General features: G+C 37.9%; 1 protein-coding gene across 1 annotated transcript; it reads left to right on the forward strand.

Moving 5' to 3' along the window:
- The first annotated feature begins 6,270 nt into the window (after positions 1 to 6,270).
- Positions 6,271 to 19,518, forward strand: LOC111024145 (uncharacterized). The gene is made up of 2 exons (XM_022301757.1): positions 6,271 to 6,351; positions 19,129 to 19,518. The coding sequence occupies exons 1-2, from the start codon at positions 6,271 to 6,273 to the stop codon at positions 19,516 to 19,518; spliced, it is 471 nt and encodes a 156-aa protein (XP_022157449.1).
- The last annotated feature ends 1,287 nt before the right edge of the window (positions 19,519 to 20,805 follow it).

The following is a 20,805-nucleotide window of genomic DNA, read 5'->3' on the forward strand; positions in this document are numbered from 1 at the left end:
ATTGCCTAATTTGTGGTCCGGTCTTATACAAACTCATTGTATAGGATACCCCCACTCGCATGTCTCCACACGAACGACCTGGATCGAGTCGTCTGTAACCTTTACAGAGTGGGCCGTATCCATAGTGTTGCCAGGATAAGGTACCCAGTCTTATCTATATACTATAGACCCTTTAGGTTATTAACGGGATATTATCCATTCATATATCAGGGGTATATCAAATATATACTTCGTATATCAAATATATACCCAGTATATATACTGTCCCAATTACATTCAAATAACCTTGGATGTTTAGTTTATTGGATTTGGACAATGCAATGCTATGTTTCAACAACAAATTTATTGAATAAAACTTTATTGAATATACATTTGTTTTTACATAATACAAACTACGAGTTTAAGGCAACACACCCAACAGTTGCTAAGATTAACTCCATTAGAGTTCTTCTATCTGTTGCTGTTAACTTAGATTGGTCTCTTTACCAATTGGATGTCAAAAATGCCTTTCTCAACAGAGATCTTGAAGAAGAGGTATTTATGGATTTACCCCCCGGTTTTGAAATGGATATTGGAAAGAATAAAGTGTGTAAATTAAAGAAATCTCTCTATGGTCTAAAACAGTCTCCTCGAGCATGGTTTGAACGTTTGAAGAAAGCAGTCAGTAGTTATGGATTCCTTCAAAGTCAAGCAGATCACACTATCTTTTATAAGCATAGTGTAAATGACAAAATGGTTGTGTTGATTGTATATGTTGATGATATTATTCTCACAGGCAATGATGTAGATGGATTGGCCTCTCTGAAGAAAAGACTCGCCAGTGAATTTCAAATTAAAGATTTGGGAATTTTGAAATATTTCCTAGGGATGGAATTTGCTAGATCGAAAAAAGGGATCTTTGTTAATCAAAGAAAATACATTATTGACTTACTTGAAGAAACAGGTTTACTTGGGTGCAGGGTAGCTGAAACTCCTGTGGAATTGAATTTGAAGTTGCAAGCTGCGAAAGACGAAGAAGTTAAAGATAAGGAGAAATATCAAAGACTTGTGGGTAGACTCATTTATTTGTCTCACACTTGTCCCGATATTACCTTTGCTGTAAGTGTGGTATGTCAATTCATGCACGCCCCTAGTACATTTCACTTTGAAGCTGTTCATAGGATCTTAAGATACCTGAAAGGAACTCCAGGCAAAGGTATACTATTTAGAAAGCACGACCATTTACAGATTGAAGTTTATACTGATGTCGATTGGGATGGTAGTACTGTTGACAGACGATCCACATCTGGCTACTGTTCCTTTGTTGGAGGTAACTTAGTTACGTGGCGTAGCAAAAAACAGAATGTAGTGGCAAGAAGTAGTGCTGAAGCAGAGTTTAGGGCGTTGGCTCATGGTATCTGTGACGGTATATGGATAAAAAGGCTACTAGAAGAATTGAAGTTTTCTCATAAGGCACCTATTCGTGTTTATTGTGACAACAAGACCGCCATGTCTATAGCTCACAATCCAGTCCTACATGATCGGACAAAACATATTGAGGTTGACAAACACTTCATTAGGGAGAAGATCACTGCAGGGGTCATATGTACTTCTTACCTGCCAACAACAGAGCAAATTGTTGATGTGTTGACTAAAGGTCTTCTAAAAATGCAATTCGATAAGTTGATTAACAAGCTGGCAATGGAGATATATTTAAACCAGCTTGAGGGAGAGTGTTGGTTTTATGGTGTTTTTTAGTAAATAGTTACTGTAAATACTTATTTATTATTTTTCTTTTATTATTTGTAATTAGTAGATTATTGTGATAGATTTTATTTTGACTTGTTTCTCACCTCTACTTAAGGTGACTTGGGTTTTATTATTAAAAATATATGAGAAATAATTATTTTTTTCTCTCCCAAATTTGAGAACAACTTATCATGCAAACAATAAGCACAAAAGCAACCTACACAACCTAACATTCAAACTAAACTAAACAACATAAACTAAACAATCTAACATACAAAATCAAGATCTAAATATCAGAGCAAAGAGAGGGAGCTAGATACTCCCCTAATCATCATTTGAAGATTCATCGCTGGTGGAATCGGTTCGAAGACGATAAGAGGATGGTAAGTCGGCCGCAAGCTCATTGGGGAAAGAAGGTGTTTCATCACCGTATATCTTCTTGAGGAACTCACAAGTGGCACATTGAGTAACCAAGAAAAGCTCGTACTCGTGCCTAAGCTGGTCATATGGCTCCCTAGTTACCACACCTTGGGTCTCAGGATCCGTAGTAATAATGGAAGAATCTTCCTCCTGAACAATCGAATATCCCCGAACTCTCATTAGACCGGCTTCTTGGGAGTCACTACATTCGCATCATCAGCCTCTACTCCCGCCTGCAAGCAGAACACAGTTATTAATCCAGGAAAAACAAGGGGACCTACCATTTTCTCCGAGGAACTCTATATCTCATTCTTTACAAGTTCACCAAAGTCGAACTCAATGCGCTTCATTAGGATGTATACCATCATTGCCCCATTGCGCTTAATGAAGGAATCGTGAGAAGTAGGGATCAACCGATTCTTCACCACATATGTCCAAACCGTCCTTTATTCATTGCTGTTAAGGGGTTTTAAGGAAAAGTTCCCCGTGGTTGAGATGATCCATGTCTTGTGTGGTCTACAAATAAGTCTACGTGCCTCCTCCACTTGCTCGTCCGATGGATACACCAAAATCTCATTACCTATGGCATTAAAGACATCCAACAAACCATAATCAGTATTAATAATGGAAGGTGAAAATTTTACCACTATACCTCGTACTCTCACTACATCCCTTCGGTTGGGATTGATGGCAGCATAGAACTCTTTCACCATGGCTTCAGATACACATGTAGTTGGGGAAAACAATGTTTCCTAACCATTCTCCATAAGCCTCCTCTTAACATATTATGGGACGGGCTCTTGTGCTTCATCAAAGCCCCTCTCAAACTAGATATCATATGGTGTGAAGTCAGGCTTCCTCACCTCCAATCTCACCCTTTTTACTTTTGATGGTGTTTGTTTGGTAGAATTGGGCTCCTTTTCGTTGACCTCCTGGAGTGGCTCTTCTAACCTCTAGACACCCTAGCTCTCTTGGCTTTTTTAGATGGACCAGCCTCGACCTCTTTTTGGACAGTCAACCGCGCCACAGCAGCTCGGGTCCTTGGCCTAGAAATTTCGCTAAGCGCAATTTTTGCCAACTTTTTCTTCTTCTGTGTTTTCTTCACCACTTAGGTCAAACACACCTTCTCCTCTGAAGTATATGCATTAGCAACAAAGTTTGGGTAAAAAACATTTAAATTTAATAAAATGGGACTTACCTTTTAAATAAGAGGAAGATGATCCCTCCATGGTCTCATTAGGGACATCTACAGGACCAAATTTTCCTTTTTGCTATTGTGCAGGGCACTCCTCATCATCTTGTTGAGATTCATGCACCGGAGTTTGTACTCTCACTTCATATTGAGAGATATCATCATTGTCTTCTTCCTCCTCATATTCATCTCTATGCACTTTTTAAGGTAATTCTCCAAGATCTTCATTTTCTTCCTCAACTTCTAATCTTTCTTGAGCTGCCCCACTGTTTCCATCATCCTCCAATGGATACTCTTCCGTCGCCTCATTTAACCCCACCAAAATTTCGGCAATTTTTAACATTGTCCTTTACTGATCAAAGTCATAAAAAACTAGGGGCTTTTTAGTCAGATATGATCTGGAAAAGATGGAGACAAAATACCTTGTAGAATTGCCAATAGAGTCTCATCCAAAATTGCGTCAGACACAATTTGGCAATGGATTTCGACCATGGCCGAATCTGAATGCTCCAAGGGCTCCGTGTCGTGTTCCGAGTCTTCACTAACTTGTTCTTGACCTTCAACATGCATAGCAACAGTAGTGGAAAGAGGGGGATGGATAGACAACTTTAATGGTATGGAAATGGGGTTGTCTTCAGAAGAATTCAACCTACGATGTATACTCATACTATTTAATTGAAGCTAAATTTCCTCCCTCACTTTCTTCGAGTATTCCATGAATTCTTGCCATTCTATGTTTAGTTCTTCAATTTTAGCACAAACTCCTTCATTCTCTTTATCACTAATTGCTTTCTTTCTTTCTTTTTTTTTATCATATCTGCTCTTTCATGAAGTCTAGCAATTTTTCATCTAAAGCAGCACCTTTTTCATCCAAAGGTTGATTTTTTCGAAGATATACCTTAGTAACTCCCCCTAATTTCTTTTCACAGTGAACTTCTTTATTAGCCCTAGCATCATGCGGTTCTACATTGATTTTTTCAGAATTTGCACCACCTATAGATAGATTCCTTCTAGGGTTCATTTTTAAATCTTCCTCAAATTCTCTTTTTTGTTCCCTAAGATCAAAAACTAACTTTTCACGAGAAATCTTATGAGGCTCAAGAGGAATCATACCTGGTTTAGTTGGTGGGACCAACAACACCTTCTTCTTCACCTTCTCTTTGTTGCATGGCTTAGAGAAGGAAGAGCCTTCCATGATTCTTGATCCTTTGCTTCACGGTCACACAAAAATTCCTCCCTTGAACCGTAATGTGCCGAAAAAGAGAGGGATGGGAGACAATTCAATATTATTGAAGATTTCTTGAGAGGAAATTTGAACATGAGGCAGGGATTTGGGAATTAGAAATCGCAAATGAGGGTTTTGAAAACTTAGGGGCTTTTTGTTTTATGTTTTAAAACATATTAATAACATAATAGAGTTTATAATTAGGCCTTTTTTGATTTAAAAACAACCCAAAGCCCATTTAAACAGAACCCAACTAAAGCCCACATAAATCATGCCCGAAAATTGAAAATCCATTTTCTCTTAAATTGTGCCTGGCGCAATTTTGACGTTTCAGATCTTGATCCTGCAAAATTCAAATGCAACAAAAAAAAATTAGATTTGGACTATACACAAAAAAACCTTAAAGAAAATATAAAAATTCTGCAAAAAGAAGACAAAAAATATTTTACATAAAAACGCCCTCAACACCGACCGAGGGACTGTTCTTACTGTTTTCTCATGATTAGACATGCTTAACAAATAGACAGTAATTTTAGCAGCACCAATGAAGACAAGAAGTATGATAAGGAGCATAGGGTCCATAGAATGTCAATGCTTATATGACCCTAACTTGTAAGACTAAGCATGATATATGTTATCCACAAAACATCTCAGCATGCTATCCAGCTTATGCGAATACTTCTACCTAGAAAAGATCATGACTAAGTACACATGAACAAAAGAACATGTTGTCAACAACAAAACAAGGGTTAGAAAACTCCGTTGATTTAGCTAATGAGAAAAAAAATAACGGCCACTAAGTAGCTGTTTTTTTCTAGGCATTCCATATTTAAGTCTTGTTTTGTTCTTTCTTATGGAATAATGCTCACTGCTCTTTGCCTTATGCGTTGCTTGTTTTACTGGGAACTTCAATCTTGTACTAAGAAAACAAAATTATTAAAACGTTCAGGACATAAAAAAAACTGGAAAGTAATCAAGCATGAAACTAATGTTCAATCTTCCCTCCTATTGATTTTACTTTAAAGAACGTTGGAGGCTTTTGACTTTCACTCATTTCCTCAAGCTCGTTCAACCTCTCTTCTGCTATTGCTATGTCACAGTTTCGCTTTTTCAAAGCACAATATGCTTGAAGGTCTAGCTCAAGGGGTAGGTGACTTACTCGTATGCATTGGTTTTCGAAAATTGGAATTTGGGGTGAAACTTTAACGTAGATCCCTTCATCTGAACCTATCTCATCTTCTCCTAGTTCTTCATTTACTCGATCATTGACAGGTTTGGTCAACTCTTCCTTCTTTATGTCTTGGATTATCTCTAATGAGCATAAAGGGAAATGGAAAAGTGGTCCAAATTTAAAGGTGATGGGTTTAGGTCCATTGTAATGTCATGCTTCTTACCTCCATCGGTTTCTCGGGTTCAACTTCCTCATTCTTCCATACCTCGTTCATTGCATTAGGGGCTGGTGGATCATCCATGTCCACTAGGAGGTCAGGTTTCCCATATTCAAGCTTGCTCGATACATTGATTGCCTCACCTTGCTCCTCTATATTGTTAGGCAATGCTTCCTGTGGATTATTCCTTAACTCATCGACTATCTGCTCTATTTGGATTTGTAGCCTACATATTGCTTCATCACTTCTTGCCATAAAGTTTATCATAGTCGCTTCAAGGCTATAAATTTCCAATGATTGCGTTTGCTCTGGCATCCATGGTTGATTGTACTCTTGTTAAGGTTGTGTCAGGAATTCCGGTGAGAATGCATGCTCATACGGATGGAATATACTTTCAGGTTGAAGTTCTCCCGACGGGAAATTTGAACGATCCCTCCAATCTTGGTTGTATGGATTTGAATAAGGGTTGAATTCTTATTGGTTCCCTTGTTGACCTGGATAATAAAAAGATGAAGGATTAGATGGGCAATATTCCAATGAATGACGAATATGACCACAATATAAAGAACATAATTGCTTCACAGGAGCTATAGGCATGTTACTTCCATTTTAAGATTATACATAAATTGGGACTGCATTTCAAACACTCCTGCTGGTTATTGGTTCAATACAAGTAACATCTCCTTTTTTTCATTTCCTTTCTTTTTCAGTTTTTCTTTTGTTTTATTGACCTCTATTCTCGCCTTAACCTCCTTAGAGACTCCGGCAAGAAAACATTTTTGTGCTAAAAAAAAATTGGCCTTTTAAGGTTAGATATAACAATTAATCTCAAGGAACAGAGACACACAACAATCATAATATGAAATAATTCACTTGAAAAAAATAATATGATTTTGAAAATTAATTCCTCGGCAACAGCGCTAAAAACATGTTGGGACTTTCTCTACCTTTTAAAAGATTAGAGACTCGTGCAAGCGCACACGATCACAAGTAATACTCGGAAGTAATTCAAGGTGGAATCCTCTGGGACTTGTTGCTTTTCAAAATCAAGTAATGCAGTGAAATGATTCAAATATGCAATTGTGGTTTATGAAAAAAATAATGATGAAATGTTGTTGTTGGGGGTTTTAACTATCAAGCAATTTAATAAAACTCAACCTCTTTGCTTCTTATCTTAGTTTTGATGTAAAACATGGAAAACGCACATTGTTGAGAAAATGCACCAGGTGCAATTATAGCTTTTGTTGGGAAACTGAGTTCTACTCTTTCACTACTGCTTTTGGTTGCTATAGAGGCTAGGGTAATCTAGAACCATATGTCTATGTGTGATTACAATCGTAGGGAATATTTACCAACTCATTTGCTTTATGGGTTAGAGGGCCAATTTCTAAGACCATATTTTATGCGCTTATGTCTAAGTCAAGTCCCATATTGTTTTTCTATTATTTTACCTAAGTCACCCTTCTCAGGGTTGGGTTTTAGCGTATAAATCAAGTTCCTACCGTCCAAATAGAAAAAAGACGTAAGGAGAAGTTTTTAGAAACCAACCTAAAAAAGTGTCAGGCGCAATTATAGGCAAATCTGGAGCGTGTTGAAAATCAAATCATTTTAACTAAGGCATTCCACAGAGAGGTTGATAACCAATTTAGAACATTTTTAAAGGAAAGAAAATGCACGAAAATATAAAGGAAGTATTTTTCATTGAATTAAAACGAATAAACGAGCCGTACAATGCGTTCTAGCTTGACCCTCTTCTCTCTTGAGCGTGAGGGGAGTGTTAACTTGCTTAAGAACTTAAGAATAACAGAATAAATGAAGAACAAATGATAGAACTTGAACTAAAAGTAATAAAGTACATAGATACAAGGAAATAACAACTAAAACTTGAATCTAAGATTAAGAACAAGTTCTAGAGCGAAGGGAGAATGTAAATGAAGTTGAAAACGAGCTTGGAAGGGATGCTTTGCAAGTGGGGGGATGGCTTTCTTAAATAGCACATTGGGTTGGTTGAACTTCCCACCTCTTGGACTTGGACTCACGGTTTTGAGTTTGTTTAAACATGTGGGAAATTTCGTCCTTGACCTTCATTAATCAAATGTGCGTTTTGCCAATTTGTTCTCTAAAAATGCGTTGGGCGCAATTCTGCAAAAACATAAAACTGTTATTTTCTTTCAACTTTGACCGCATTTTTCTCCTTTTGTTTCCTAAAGTACCATAGTTTGACTTTTATGTATAAATGTTCTATGCATGTTCTAATTTAAGAATATGTGACTCTTTTTGGCAAATAATGATGGAAAAGGGGTAAAAAAACGTGGTCAAACAGGCCTACCAACACATGTTTCTACAGTAAAAAGCCAACCCTAACATCCAACATGCTTGTGCAACACAAGAGATTTCTCCCACATTGTTCCAGTATGCTTTTATGAACACAACCATACAACGATAAAACCATTCATAATCTATAATGCGTTCATAAATACCATAAAGCATCAAATCCAACAACACAAAGCAAATCAGTTATAAACAACTAGAACCAACACGATTTCATTCAAGCTACCTATAATCATTATCAAATATTCATAAAGAGACAATCAAGTTACATATTAATGAATAATAAACACATCGAAAGTACCAAACAATTCATACATATTCAAACAATAAATATCCCCCAAGTAAGAACTACTTAGACAAGGTCCAACACTTCTAAGTATCACCGAAGGGTTCCTAAATCCAAAAGCAATCAACTCATGTTAGACATCGCTTTAATTGATTCCAAACTAATTTTATATGAGTAGTTACCAACTCACTAACCCTAAAATAAATTGGGTTAAAAGTGGGTCAAAGTCGAATGAGCCCGGTACTTCAAAACGAAGTTCGATGCCGAAAAGCGATGGGTACTGCAAATCGACCTTCCTTTGGGTGTCGGTAACCGCTGAATAGATGTCGAAGGGGTGGGTATCGCAAATCGACTTCGTATGAGAGGTGAGTCACCACCAAACGTCACCAGAACAATGAAATATGTCACGAACTTACCGGCTTCGCGAATCTGAGATGCTGCTGCTGCTTGCTGCTTGAATCCGATAGGAACATGTCGTGAGTCTGAGTTCGTCGGTCGATCGTGGAGGGTCGTCGAAGAGTCGTCGTACCAATCTGAAACTTCAAAGGCGTGCACTGCTACTGGACCGACGTTGTTGTTGTGGACCACAGGGATGCCTCTGTCGTGGGGAGTGCTGGCATCGAAGTCACAACGAATTGCATCGGCTACTGTTAAAATCGTCGACTTTTGAGGGAAAGTACGCCGCCGCCACCGATTCAGAGGTTAGACTGCCGTGAGTGCTACAGGGACCGCCGCACCGCTCGTTCTAATTAGGGGCTACCGTCGGTCGGAGAGAGACCAGAAGAGTGATGGTTGAAGAAGAAAACTAGTGGGGGTTGGTAGGCAGCTGGACAAGAAGAGGGAAGAGGAAGATGATAAAAACCTAGGGTTTTGTTTTGTCAAGAGGTTGACTTATGCTTCGAACCCAATAATAAAATTCTAAAGGGAAATGACATCTTCAAATTCTTCAGATGAGATTTAAATAAAAATCTCTTATAAAATTCGAAAACTAAATTTATCTTAATCCAACGAAATTAAACTTAATTCTAATTTATCCAAAATTAGAACTACAACTTAGAAATCAAAAAATTTAATTACCAGCTTAGGGGAAAATTCTAAAGACCGAATTTAAATCTCAAGATAAAAATAACTTGAAAACTTGGGGTGTTACATGGAGACACCGCTTAAATGCAATCTTTTATACCCCCCTTGATTTTAGGGCAACACAAATGATAAAGTGAGTCTCAGCTCAGCATATTAGGTATTTTTTCATTTTACTGCAGTAATTTATCGGGCAAAAGCTTTTACTGTCAGCTCTGTCTTTTTATGCCTTTTTGATTCTGATGTTGCAGCATCAACAATGCCACAACAAAACATTCAAAGTTAGGTCATTCTTCATAACTCTCAACGTCATTTGCAAATGCAGGGATGTTAGTGAATTTGAAACATTATTTGCACAAAATCAGTGTAAAGTGGGTGTAAGTGAGACTACCATTTACTAATTTATATGAAATACTTGCACAAATAACTCTATTTTAGAGAGTTATCACACCCCAAACTTGAACGATTGCTTGTACCCAAGCAATGCTACTCCCGACTCTACACTCAATAGAATGGAAAAACAATGCATGCTAACAACTTCACCAACTGCCTACGATCCATTACTGCGGCTAAATGTTTCTCAATCTACGCAATCATCAAACTAGAAGGAAATCAAACAACTATTGCACTAAGACTAAGGTGCTTTATTTACATCTGACCACTCCATTTCACCCTCACCCGTGGCAGCATTTGAAAAGTCCCCGAACTTGTTTTCTCAAACTGATTTCCACTATTTTACTTCTACTAACTTGCTACTGACTTTAGCTAACAGGTATGGGCTACTAGCCATTCCTGACCCTACAGCTCTTTGGAATGTTTTTTTTTCTCTTTTTTTTTCTTTCTTTCGTCTTTCTCTCTCTCTCTGTTTTTTTTTCAATGATAGAGCTGAATTACAAGGCGAAAGTTTTAGGATAGCTTTACAAATGATTGCATTGCAAGGTAAATACAATAATAAATGTTACAATAAAATGAAAGTCCCTCATCCCCAAACTTAAAGCGAAACATTGTCCTCAATGCTTGCTGAATGATATCAGAGAAAGGACAAAGCTCCCCCAAACTTAAATGAAGATAGGATAGAGATAGCTGATGTAGGGAGTACTACTTATCTTGATTGTTTCTAGAACGGTGAATTCTTGCTACTTTTCTAAGGTCAGTAGCTTGCTGGCAAGTTGGAAAGGGATAATCAGCCCTTGAAATTCTGCTAAGGTTAAATTTCTACGGCAGCCATGGGATACTAGCAAAATGAAGCTATCATAGGTTACTTTAAAGCACCTTAGAAAAAGGGCAAGAATTGTGTCTTTCCTTTCTAACTATAGCCAGAGTAGAAATCCTGTAAATTCCCACAGACCAGACATCAAAGACAAAAGCTTATCGAAATCAGCATCATTATTAGACCATTATACATTGGACCTCTCATTTTCAACCTTGCTTTTCATTTTGCTTTCATTTCATGGAATTACACTAAAACATCAAACAAAAACATAAGAAACTACCCTAGGAATTGAAGACAATCTAACATTCAAATAAAATTAAAGATTAAGCTAAGGCATTCATTCAATTTAAATAAAAACTGAGAATAAAAACCAGCATAAAAAAAAAGTTTCAGGCAGGGAGAAACCAACTCCCCTCAGTCAACCTTCTTCTTCTTCACCTTTGGAGCCGCCCGTCGGCTGAGATGCTCCAGCATCAACAATGTCCCCTATATGTTCGTAGGCTATGGTAAGTTCTTTCTCCAAGCGATCCAACAAGGTCTCCTTTCGTATTTCCTTACTCAGCAAGTCATCTACATGTCTTAAGAGAGAGCATTATTCTACGTCAGTACGAAATTTAATAGAATTAGAAACAGAAAAGGTAACCTATTAATCGTTCACTCCCATGGTTAACTCCTCATTCTGCACATCTATTAGTGCTCTACCGGTGGATAGAAAAGTCCTCCACAAAATTATTGGGATCTTGTTGTCTGCTTCATAATCAAGGATGATGAAGTCAAATGGGAAAATGAACTTGTCCACCTGCACTAACACATCTTCGATCTTGCCCCCTAGGTGAGTGATTGACCTGTCAGTTAGGCATAGAGTCACCATGGTGGGCCTTGCTTCATCAATACCCAACCTCTGATATACTCACAATGGCATGAGGTTTATGCTTACACCCAAATCGCATAGATCATGACCCACATTCTTTCCACCAATAGAGACTGCAATAGTGAAACTTCCTAGATCCCAGATTTTCTATAGAAGCTTGTATGTTAAAATTACATTGCACTCCTTGGCTAAAGCGACATTTTCAAACTCTCCTAACCTCTTTTTCTTTGTCAAGATATCCTTAAAAAATTTTACATAGTTAGGCATCTGCTCAACTGTCTGAACTAAGGGTATATTGATGTGGAGTTGCTTCAACACATCTAAACAATGCTTGAATTGATTATCAATAAAGTTGTTATTGACGTTTCTCTTAGATTTGCATTAACTCAAATCCAATAAACTAACATTCAAGGTTACGTCATGTAACTGCAACAGTATATAACAAATATACAGTATATATTTAATATACATCATATATATTTGATATACTGTGGATATATATACAATATATATTTGATATACAGGTGGATAATGTTTCAGTAGTAACCTAAAGGGTCTATAGTATATGGATAAGGTTGGGTACCTTATCCTTGTAACACTATGGATACGACCGACTTTGTAATAGTTACAAATGACTTGATCCAAGTTGTTCGTGTGGAGACATACCAGTGAGGTATCCTATACAATGAGTTTGTATAAGATCGGACCGCGGAATAATTAATCTTTAGTTGTAACACCATTAGCTAATAGATTAATACTTCAATAAAATGACCAGGTAACTCGATCTCAATCCTGAGTGAGTTATGGACCCTTGCCTGTTCGGGATCGCCCTTTCATTTGTATGGGTGAGAGTGGCCCCAGTCCCGGACTCAATATTCCTACCATTTTGGAAACGAGACCGAGCGGGGAGTTGGGAACATAACTACACAAGATGGAATTCACTCGTTCCAGTCTTTAGGGTAGATAGATAAGTGTTCTCCTAAGTGCTGACTCTGGGACTTGAACAAGGGACCCCACCCTCTGTAACGCCCCGCGTTCTCGGGTACGTTAATTTTAAGATATCATTAGTGCCTTTGGATTTTTCCCAAAGTTGATATTCTTGGGTTTTGTAATTTTGGAGTTCTAATTTTTGGATAAATGAGAATCTAAGTATAATTTAGATAGTTAGGATAAATTAAGTTTTCAAATTTTGGAGAATTTAGGTTATGGGTTTTAAAACAATGTTAGTAAATAAAGAAAAACAAAAGTGTAAAATAAGAATAAAATAAAAAAAAAAAGAAACCCTAAACCATTTCTTTTTCTTCTTCCTCTCCCTTTTGTTTTCCCCAGCCGCCAGCCCCCCAGATTTCTTCTTCTTCTTCGAGCATTCTAGCTGGCCCCTTATTGTTCTCCGGCGGCGGCACACTCCGACGAAGCTACAGGGCGGCAGCAGCAGCGGTCTTCGACAGCACGGCGGCAGAATCCAACCAAGCAGCTGCAGTGGTCTTCGACAGCAGCGGCGGCACCCTTCAACGACGCCTGCAGCGTGCGGCTCACGGACCCGACGGTGACCCACGGCGACGCAACCGTTTCTGCACCGTCCTGCAGCACTCCTCGCGGCGGCGCACGACGAACGACGTCCTCACGGCGACATACGACGCGCAGATCAGCTCCACGGCAGCCCGACGATCTGCTGTTACGGCCTCAACCTCGGCGACGTGCGCAGCTCCCGACGGCTGCCTCCGACGAACAGCAGCTCCGACGACACGTTCATTTTGCAATCCGACACGAACGTAACAGATTCGCGAAAATATCTTCGTTCCGATACATTTGGCATTTACCCACACCCACACGGACCTTGACTTGCATTACCCATCCCTTTTAGACATCGGATCAGCAAGCCCGAAGCCTTTCGAACTCGATCTTGGAATCTCGAACGTTTCTGGAAGTGACCCAACCATAACCAAAGTATTTTAGCATGGGTTCGTAGGTACTGAATCATTCAATTTTAGTTCGAGGCGAATTAAGTGCTTATAAAATGAACTCTAACCCAAGTTTGATTGTTTTCTTTGGATTTAGGAACCTTGCGGCGAGCTTAGGAGCTTTAGGAACAAGTGTTGGTAAGTAGCACGAGGGTGGGTGCGTGTGTTGGTGTTTATTATTTAGTTGTCGATGTACTATTTATGATGTTGAAATGGTTCTGATACGATGTTGTGCGGTGTAACTCTCGTTTATGTTGGTTTGTATGCCTAGGTAGTGTTGAACGTTCGTTGGTGATAATAGTAGAAACTTTGTATTGTTGAGCTGCTGAGATCTGTCGTGGAATGATGTGTGTTTGCAGGGAATATTTGTTAAAATAAATATTATGGTGGGGATGTTAGTGGTCTGAAATCTGTATGAAGTGTTTGGCATGTCTTATGAGTTTTTATTATATCTAGCAATGCTTAATGTTTGTGGATGTTGAATAATGAGTGCTTGGGGTGATTTGTGTTGGACTGCTGTCGTTTGAAAATTGTTGACTATGCTCTGTTATAACTGAGCTCACTATGACGCTGTTGTTGAGAATTGATATATTGTGAAAGCATGTTTGGTTTACTATTTTGCTATTAGAATGATGTTTATGTTGGGGAAGCATGCTGATTTGTGTTGGTGAGCTGAGAGATGCATTGAGATCATACTAGTGGTGGTGTTGTTGATGAGCGTTGTGGTGGTTGGTGTTATTAGCGAAGTAGTACCGAAATCCTGGCGGGAGGGTAGGATTGATATGTGGAGTTATGACAGTTACGAAGTGAATGGGTGAGTGTCAGGGCCTCGGGTATAAATGGTCGAGGGCTGATACGTCACTAATTGGGTATCGAGGCCTCGGGTATAAATGGTCGGGGTTGATACGCCAATATTGGTTAAAGATGAGCGTCGAGGCCTCGAGTATAAATGGTCGGGGGTCGATGCGAGGAGTCTTTCGAAAGGAGAACTATTGGGGCCTTGGGTATAAATGGTCAAGGGCCAATAGATTATAAGACATCGAGGCCTCGGGTATAAATGGTCGAGGGTCGATGCACAGTTCAAGCCTTGGGGATAAATGGCAAGGTCGAATGCCAAGCTTCTGTAGATGAATGTTGGGCCTTGGGGTTAAATGGCAAGAGTCGATACGATTCGAGGAGTGAGACTTGGAGGACTAACATAGTGTGAGAGGTTAGGAGTTGTTTGGAGGCCAAAGACCAATACGCCGATTGTTGAGAAGACATTGAGGCCTCGGGTATAAATGGTCGAGGGTCGATGCACTAGTGTCGGGGCTCTGGGTAAAAATGGTCAGGGGCCGACACTACCAACAGAATGGTCTTGGAAAGCCAGGATAGATGAGATGAACTTAGAGTTGCTTGAAGTGCTAGGGTGCCAAGTGGAGTGTAGTTGATTTGTATACGATTGTGGTTAGCATCGGGTCATATAGAACACGTTTATGGTTGAATGTATAATGTCACTGTAGAGCATGTCTATAGTTGTTCGCATATTGTAATGATAGAGCATGACGATGTATGCTTTCTTTATGGTTTTTTTGAGCATGATGTTTGTGTGTGTTTGGTGAGGGCTACTTACGGAGTATATTTTATATACTCACCCCCCCCCCTACAATTGTTGTTTTCAGGCGGAAAGTTCATTGGCGACCACGGCGATGACGTGGAGGAGACATGACAGGAGAGGACCATAGGCTGCGTAGTGATGTTAGCTTAGTTTAGGATTAGATGGTTTTTTTTTTATTTATGATTGTTTGGCAATAAACTTTGTTTCAAGTGAATTGAGGGGAGATCCCACCTATTGTTTAGACTTGACTCGGAATAAGTGTTTTCTTTTATTTTTCTTTCGTTCATTGAAATCGTTTAGTTGGAATAATGGATGTTGCCTGGTGGTGTTGTCCATTAAGGCCGCTTGATTGATAGTTTATAGAATTGATGTTTTATTTATGTTGTAGTTTGATGTATCGAACTGAGTTGAAACTATGTATTTATAACTTGTTCCCAGGGAGTTGTTTATTTCGAATTTAGAAAATAACATTTGACAGAGGAAAATGAATAACGTTACCTAGAATAGTGTAAAAAGTTCTGGGGCATTACACCATCTCACTGGCCCAAGAGGGACTTCCGATTATTCGTTGCACCATAACCGGGTTGTTCATTAGAAGATCAGCGGTACTTAAGGTATAAGATGTAACATAGGGGTAAAACGGTAATTTGACCTAACTGTGGTTACGAACACTGGTGAAGGATTGACTTACCGTTAATAGTCAAAATTCGTGGACGTAAAATATTATATAGTGAGAAGAGTGCAACTATGGGCCTTTAGTGGATTGACCAACAGTTCACTAATGTTGATTAAAATGGTTAATCAGTTTAATCAATTAATCTTATATTATTTGAGCTTCCAATCTTTAGGTCCATTCGGTCCATTGCTAGCTCGTAAATATAGTTAAGAACATTTAGTCTTGAAAAGAATTTTAATTGTTCAAATTTGTTAACGGGAATTAAAGTTAATTATATGAGATGCAATTAACATAATGTATGTCGAAACATTATAATATAAAGTTAATTTTGAATTGGATTAAAAATTATGAGAGAGATAGATATTAGAATTTGATTCTAGTATGGTTGATTAATTTAAGCTTAAGTTGATTAAGTATGATTTAATTAAATTAATGTGATATACTAATTTCATTAAATTAGTTTTAATTTTATTAATTTATTAATTTTTTGTAATTAATTAAATTATTTATTATTTTAATTAAAATTGTTTTAATTAAAATAAAAGGAAAAAGAAAGGAAAAAGAAAAAGAAAAAGAAAAGGAAAAAGGGAAAAGGAAAATGGGAGGAAAAACCTTCCATTTTCCACCATTAATGGTGGGAAGTGGGAAAGTGAGTGGGGATGTGGTGACTTCCCGCTCATTCCTACTTCCCTATAAAAGGAGTATCTTCCAATTTATTTTCGATGGCTTGAACGTTGGTGGAATGAGTTTCTGAAACTCCAACAAGAAAATCTCTCTTTCGATTTCTCAATTTTCCTTTCAATTATAAGAGGAAAGTGGGGAGTTCTTCCAACTTCCCACCATTAATGTTAGGAAGTAGGAAAGTGAGTGGTGAAGTGGTGACTTCCCGCTCACTCCTAGTTCCCTATAAAATGAAGGATCTTCCAATTTCTTTTTTATGGTTTTAACGTCGGTTCAATGAGTTTCTAAAACTCCAACGAGAAAATCTCTCTCTTGATTTCTCAATTTCCCTTTCAATTATAAGACGTTTTCCACGTATCGAGTTCTTAACATCTAGAGGATAGCGAGGAAGACTTTTTGGTGGTGTTGGTGTCGACATTGAAGAAGTGCCTTCAAAGGTATGTATCACTAGTTTCCTTTTACTCATGCTTATGGCTTTTCTTTGTTGTAATTCTAAAACAATATCAAAGCACACGTGTTCACATGCTTCCGCTTTAGAATTCGATCTCTTCAATTTGTATTAGAGCCCAGGCTCTGCTTTTGATCTTGTTTTGAATAACAAGGAAAAGAATGGTGGGTGTTTCTATCATTTGATGTATATGGGTTGCAAATAGTTGTTTTCGGTTTATGGCTTTAGATTTACAATTTTTTTCGTTGATCGATCAATGTAAGGGCTCGTTAGTTTTGTTGTTTAATTATGTAAATCGAGTATGTAAGTCTGTGTCGTTCGTGGCAAGAAGTTGCTTTGAAATAGTACCAGAAAAGTGAAGAAAAACTGGAGGAACCGGGCGAACAGAGCCTCGGCACTTGGGCGGTGCCCAGGCACTGGCTATTGACGCCGGACAACGACGCCTAAGTGCTACCAAAGCTGCAGAAACCTGAAAGCTCAGGCTTGCAGCAATAGGGGCAGCGCCTAGGCACTGGGTTTTTTTAAAAAAATATTATTATTTTTGTTTTGTTTCATTTCTTATGGGAAGCCAAAAACCAGTCTATTTTGCTATTTAATTATTATGCATTTTGAATGTATACTTAATTAGTTGTATATGTTGCATAAATTATGTCATATAGTTTAAAATTCCAACATAGGTTAAGCATGTTCATGCATCACATGTATATAATAGTTATAATGTATGATAGCATGATTTATTTTCATCATTAATTAATATAAGTGTTGTATTAATTGGATGAAAATAAAGTTGCATTGAACATGGTATTACTTTAGTATATATAAATGTTATATTTATGTATGTCATTGATGCATGATTATAGTTTCAATTTCTTTAAATTTATAAATGTTATAAGTTTGGTGAATACAAATTAAAGTCTATAATAAAGAATTGCATGGAAACCCTAGGTCTTCAATAATTAATTTTAAAGAGGTTTGAAATTGATTTGACCTTAGATTATACACTTTTTATTTTCGGTTTTAAATAGTTTTAAAATGACGAAATAAAATGTTAATATAAAATATTGCTTATAAGGGAACCCTATCTATGGAAGGTTTTGTCTAAGTTGAGGTACTTAAGCCGACCGTAAGGGAACACCTTTACTTGGGAATCGACCAAGGGGTTGAATTAGTCAATATTTGGCATGTAATAATGTGGTTAGTTCGTTAAAGTGTTTAATGAACTAAAACATTAGTGTTAAACAAATCTAATATAAAGTTATATTGGGCAAACTAATGAACTTAGATCATTTCATTTAGCCGGATTTTACCTAAGTAATGACCCTAGTTGTAAAATACTAAGTGAGAGGATTAGGTGTATATATAAAATATACCAAGTATATGAAATATGTGGTATATATATACATTCTTTCATTCACGTTCTCTATATAAAAAGTTCACATTGTGAGTTCCATGCTCGGCCTCATGTCGCCCTGGGCGCAGCCTCCCTATGGAATGTGTTTGCATGGTTCAATATCAAGGTGAATTGAGAAAGCATTTATAGTAAGTGGGAGAAGGACGTCTGACAACACATCCTACAGTCTCTTCCATTGGTTTGCAACGTGAGGTTTTATACACAGCCTACGTGTTGTCCTGGAGCGACCACCCCTACAGAGGGTCTGTTGTATGGAATCAAAATCAGGGCGAACTCTAGAAATGGATAAGGTCTCTTATATTTTGCACCAATATTTTTCCTTCTCTATGACATGCTTATTGGGCCGGACCTCTAAGGTCTAAAAATGGCAGGTCACACTTCAGGAAGTTGTTAAGTTAATTAGTAACTTCTTCACCAAACTAATGGTGACTAACTATTATAGGAATAAGTGTTATTCTGATGTAATATTTAGTTGAGAATGTCTCAATTTAAGGAAGGAGTAGTTGATTGCCCCACGGTAGTTGTTGCTCTAAATCATAGAAGCATCGTCGCAAAAATAATCTTGATTGATAGGGTGCATTGTTACTTTTTGCTAAAATTGATTGGGTTTTAATGGGTAGTGCAAGTGTCTAATACAGACTTATTTGTATTTCAGCACGTCTACTTCCATTATTGCCCTGCTTGCTGCTGAAAAATTTAACAGCGAAAATTACACACAATGGAAAACGAACCTTAACACTATACTCGTGGTAGATGATCTTAGATTCATCTTAACCGAGGAGTGTCCTCAGGCTCCCACGCCAAATGCAGCTCGAGCTAGTCGGGATGCCTATGACAGATGGATCAAGGCCAATGACAAGGCTAATGTCTACATCTTGACAAGCATATCTGATGTGCTGTCCAAGAAGCATGAGAGTATGGTCACCGCAAGGGAGATCATGGACTCGTTGCAGGACATATTTAGACAGTTGTCCATTCAAGCCCGACACGATGCCCTCAAGTTCATTTAGAGTTTCCACATGAAAGAGGGAACATTAGTGTGAGAACATGTTTTCAATCTGATGGTCCAGTTTAATGTGGTCGAAGTGAACAGAGCTGTCATAGATAACGGGAGTCAAGTCAGCTTTCTCTTGGAATCTCTTCCGAAGAGTTTCCTACAGTTTTGCAGCAATACTGAGATGAACAAGATAGAGTACAACCTCACCACGCTCTTAAATGAGCTACAGATTTTTCAGTCTCTTATGAAAAATGAGGGACAGGAAGGGGAGGCAAACGTTGTCACCTCAAAACAGTTCCATCAAGGTTCAAACTCAAGAACCAAATCTGTACTTTCTTCTTCTGGAAGTAAGACTTTCGAGAAGAAGAAGAAGAATGGTAAGGGGATGAAAGTTGACCCTACTTTTACTGCTACTACCAAGAAAGGCAAGGCCAAAGTTGTAGACAAAGGAAAATGTTTCCAGTGCAACGTGGATAGGCACTGGAAAAAAAACTACGCCAAATACTTGGCCGAAAAGAAGAAAGCCAAACAAGGTAAATATGATTTACTTGTTCTTGAAACTTGCTTAGTGAAGAATGATGATTCTACCTGGATATTGGATTCAGCGGCCACTAACCATGTTTGTTCTTCTTTTTAGGGAATTAGTTCCTCGAGGCAGCTTGATGTTGGGGAGATGGCTCTCAAAGTCGAAATGAGAATGTCGTCTCAGCAGTCGCAGTGAGAGGCCTAATGTTGTTTTTAGACAATAATACATATATATTATTAGATAATGTGTATGTATTTCTCAAAATAAAGAGGAACTTAATTTCAATTTCTTGTCTACTAGAACAATGTTATGTTATTTTCTTTTTATTAAATGAAGTGTTCATTTCACGAAATGGTGTTAACATTTGTTCTAAAAAACTCGAAAACAACTTATATGTGTTAAGACCAACCATAACAACAATAATTTTAAATATAGAGTTGATTAAAAATGCTAAAACTCAACAAAAAAGGCAAATAATTTCTCGAAAAGAAAATACCTATCTTTGGCACTTAAGATTAGGTCATATAAATCTCAGTAGGATTGGGAGGTTGGTTAAGAGTGGACTTCTAAGTGATTTAGAAGATGACTCATTACCTCCATGTGAATCTTGTCTTGAAGGCAAGATGACTAAAAGACCTTTTACACGAACAGGTTACAGGGCCAAAGAACCCTTGGAGCTGGTACATTCAGACCATTGTGGTCCGATGAATGTTAAAGTCGGGGGAGGATATGAGTATTTCATCTGTTTCATAGATTATTATTCAAGGTATGAAT

This window comes from Momordica charantia (assembly GCF_013281855.1).
Source record: "Momordica charantia cultivar OHB3-1 chromosome 6 unlocalized genomic scaffold, Mcharantia_2.0 BLBB01000006.1, whole genome shotgun sequence".
Taxonomy (NCBI): domain Eukaryota; kingdom Viridiplantae; phylum Streptophyta; class Magnoliopsida; order Cucurbitales; family Cucurbitaceae; genus Momordica; species Momordica charantia.